The sequence below is a fragment of the Nansenia antarctica genome (assembly GCF_963989245.1).
Source record: "Nansenia antarctica genome assembly, chromosome: 7".
In the NCBI taxonomy this organism is placed as follows: Eukaryota; Metazoa; Chordata; class Actinopteri; order Argentiniformes; family Microstomatidae; genus Nansenia; species Nansenia antarctica.
Window position 1 is genome coordinate 63,219,832 of NC_137677.1, and position 3,088 is coordinate 63,222,919.

Sequence of the window (3,088 nt, forward strand, 5' to 3'; positions counted from 1 at the left end):
TATGTGTGTGTGAGAGAGTGCATGCGTCTGGAACCAGAGGTTTTTTCTCAAGAATGTTTAATTTCGGTAGGTGTGACATTTACGGCCAAAAGACCAAATCCAGTCTCGTAAAAGGTAGCCTGCTCCCTTTTTACAGCCTTATAAATACAGAGTTAATTTGTTTTTTGTCTGAGCAGTGAGATTAAAAAAGTGAACAGAGGGAAAAGGTGTTTTAAGGTGTCCGTTTCATTATTTCACGGCGCCCCGTAGTCAGGGAATAAACACGCGGGTGGAGGTGGATGTTTGATGTGGTCAGACCCAGGGATCACCGTCCTGTGTGGAGGAGAGAGACACCACGTCCGTCATTCAGCAATTTAAACATATAGCGCAGAAAATATGTGTGGTAAATATGTGAGGTAAATATATGAGGTAAATATGTGAGGTAAATATATGAGGTAAATATGTGAGGTAAGTATGTGAGGTAAATATATGAGGTAAATATGTGAGGTAAATATGTGAGGTAAATATATGAGGTAAATATGTGAGGTAAATATGTGAGGTTAATATATGAGGTAAATATGTGAGGTAAATGTGTGATGTAAATATATTAGGTAAGTATATGAGGTAAATATGTGAGGTAAATATATGAGGTAAATATGTGAGGTAAATATGTGAGGTTAATATATGAGGTAAATATGTGAGGTAAATGTGTGATGTAAATATATTAGGTAAGTATATGAGGTAAATATGTGAGGTAAATATATGAGGTAAATATGTGAGGTAAATATATGATGTAAATATGTGAGGTAAATATATGAGGTAAATATGTGAGGTAAATATAATATGTGAGGTAAATATGTGAGGTAAATATATGAAGTAAATAGAGGACTGGCCACAGTAACTCAACCTGACTTACAAGGGCTGTAAAGTCAAACTCTAGTTTGTATGGTATAAAATGACTGTGTGGGGAGAGGACTGGGTGGTGTGTGTGTGTGTGTGTTCGTTCACAGTAGCTGACTGAATCTAGTCCTGTGTCCCCTGTCCCTCTGTCTTTTGACTGTGGTTGACTCTTGGTGGTCTAAAAAGACTCTGTGGTCGGTCTGTGACAGGTCTGACACACACCCCACACCCCACCCCCGACCCCCCACCTCCTTGTAGCCTGCTTTGGCTCTGGTCCAGGCCTGAATGACTCCCTGAGGCCTTGGTACAGGAAAACCAAGCGTTCCAGGCCCAAATCATACCTGTCCTCCCCAGCCCAGCCTCCACATGTGGGAGTGGAGGACCGGGGGAGTGAAAACCCCAAACGTCCAACATGAAATGTATCTAGTTAAGACCAGTTTTATATGAATGTGTTTTATATGGGCCTGTGGTTGCAGTGGGGAGGGAGCTGCTGTGTACACACACACACACACACACACACACACACACACTGGAGGTTTTATTCATGCTAAAGCCGACCTATGAAAGTGGAGGGAGGGTCAACGGGGGTTTCTCTCAAGTTTATTTGGGAAATGGAGCGTGTCATTGAATTACACAGCATTTGGTATCCTATCAGGGTCCGACCACTGCTACACACAAAACCAACAGTATAAACCTCTCAGCTTCAGACCACCACAGTAAAACACAGCTCAGCACAGCGGTGGGAGGTGGAGTAGATAGAAATATATAAAACGTTATTTAATCGAGTTTTCATTCAGGAGCTCTCAAGCACATAAAACATAAAAAAAAGACAGTCTCTTATTTAAGTTATGAATCAGACGATGGTGTGATGGTGTTGCTTGTATTGCATGAAAATTGACGAAAAAAAACAGTCTTTTGATTCAGGTGAAGGCGAGGACAGCTCTCTCCCTCTTCTTCCTCTTCCTCCTTTTCTCATCCAGGCGTCCGGTGGCGTCGGCGAAGAACATGACGTCCTCTTTGCTCTCTAGCTCCCTCTGGAGGAACTGCAGAGCGGCGCTGTTGAACCCCAACACATCCTGGAGCAGAGAGAGGGAGAGGAGAACACCAACATGTCAGAGTTTGGAGACGCTGTCTCTAATGTCTCTACACTGTCTCTAATGTCTCTAAACTGTCTCTAAACTGTCCCTAATGTCTCTACACTGTCTCTAATGTCTCTAAACTATCTCTATACTGTCTCTATACTGTCTTCTATGTCTCTACACTGTCTCTACTTCTGCCTCCACCAGCCTCCCCTGTTTGAGATACGCAGATCGTCTATCAGAGGGTCCGTACTGAGCAGCTGTCTACCGACGCCTTTCCAGACCCTGTCGCACGACGGGGAACCAAATGTTTTCCGACTCGCTAAAAGATTCTGTCTGCTTGAGATTTACGAGCGGCGCGAGGTGGAGAGGCTCACAGATGTTGCCGAGCGAGGCTCTGTGGCGCCCGCACGCACGCACGCACACACGCACGCACACACACACTCGCCTGCAGCCAGCGCCTTCGTTGTGGGAGGCCGATTGGCACGATGCAGAATAGAGAACCTATCAAATGCTGGTAAAGAGCCTCACGGTAGGTAGAGTAAAAACTAGGGTGAGGTGGTGATGTTGTTACAGTGACAGCAGGGTGGGGTAGGGTGGGGTGGTGATGTTGTTACAGTGACAGCAGGGTGTGGTAGGTCAGTGACAGCATGGTGAGGTAGGGTGGGGTGGTGATGTTGTTACCATGACAGCAGGGTGTGGTAGGGTGAGGTGGTGATGTAGGTCAGTGACAGCATGGTGGGGTAGGTCAGTGACAGCAGGGTGTGGCAGGGTGGGGTGGTGATGTTGTTACAGTGACAGCATGGTGGGGTAGGGTGGGGTGGTGATGTTGTTACAGTGACAGCATGGTGAGGTAGGTCAGTGACAGCATGGTGAGGTAGGGTGGGGTGGTGATGTTGTTACCATGACAGCAGGGTGTGGTAGGGTGGGGTGGTGATGTTGTTACAGTGACAGACATGGTGTGGTAGGGTGGGGTGGTGATGTTGTTCAGTGACAGCATGGTGGGGTCGTCTCCTAGGTAACCAGCGACTCACCCTGATCTCCTTGACCTTAGAGATGGTGTTGGTCCTCAGCTCGTCCACCACCGACAGCAGCATCTGGTTACTGGAGATCTGACCAAAGTGGATCCT

The 3,088-nt window shown here is 46.5% G+C and overlaps 1 protein-coding gene across 1 annotated transcript in view; it reads right to left on the bottom strand.

The window, feature by feature from the left end:
* Positions 1-1,478: 1,478 nt before the first annotated feature.
* wdr3 (WD repeat domain 3) overlaps positions 1,479-3,088 on the bottom strand; it is a gene marked incomplete at its 5' end in the record, with an annotated part of 21,865 nt that continues 20,255 nt past the window's right edge. The window contains 2 exons of the mRNA XM_080535745.1: positions 1,479-1,955; positions 2,993-3,086. Coding sequence (XP_080391871.1) covers positions 1,800-1,955; positions 2,993-3,086 — 250 coding nt within the window. The 3' untranslated portion in view covers positions 1,479-1,799. The remainder of the gene's footprint in view (positions 1,956-2,992; positions 3,087-3,088) is intronic.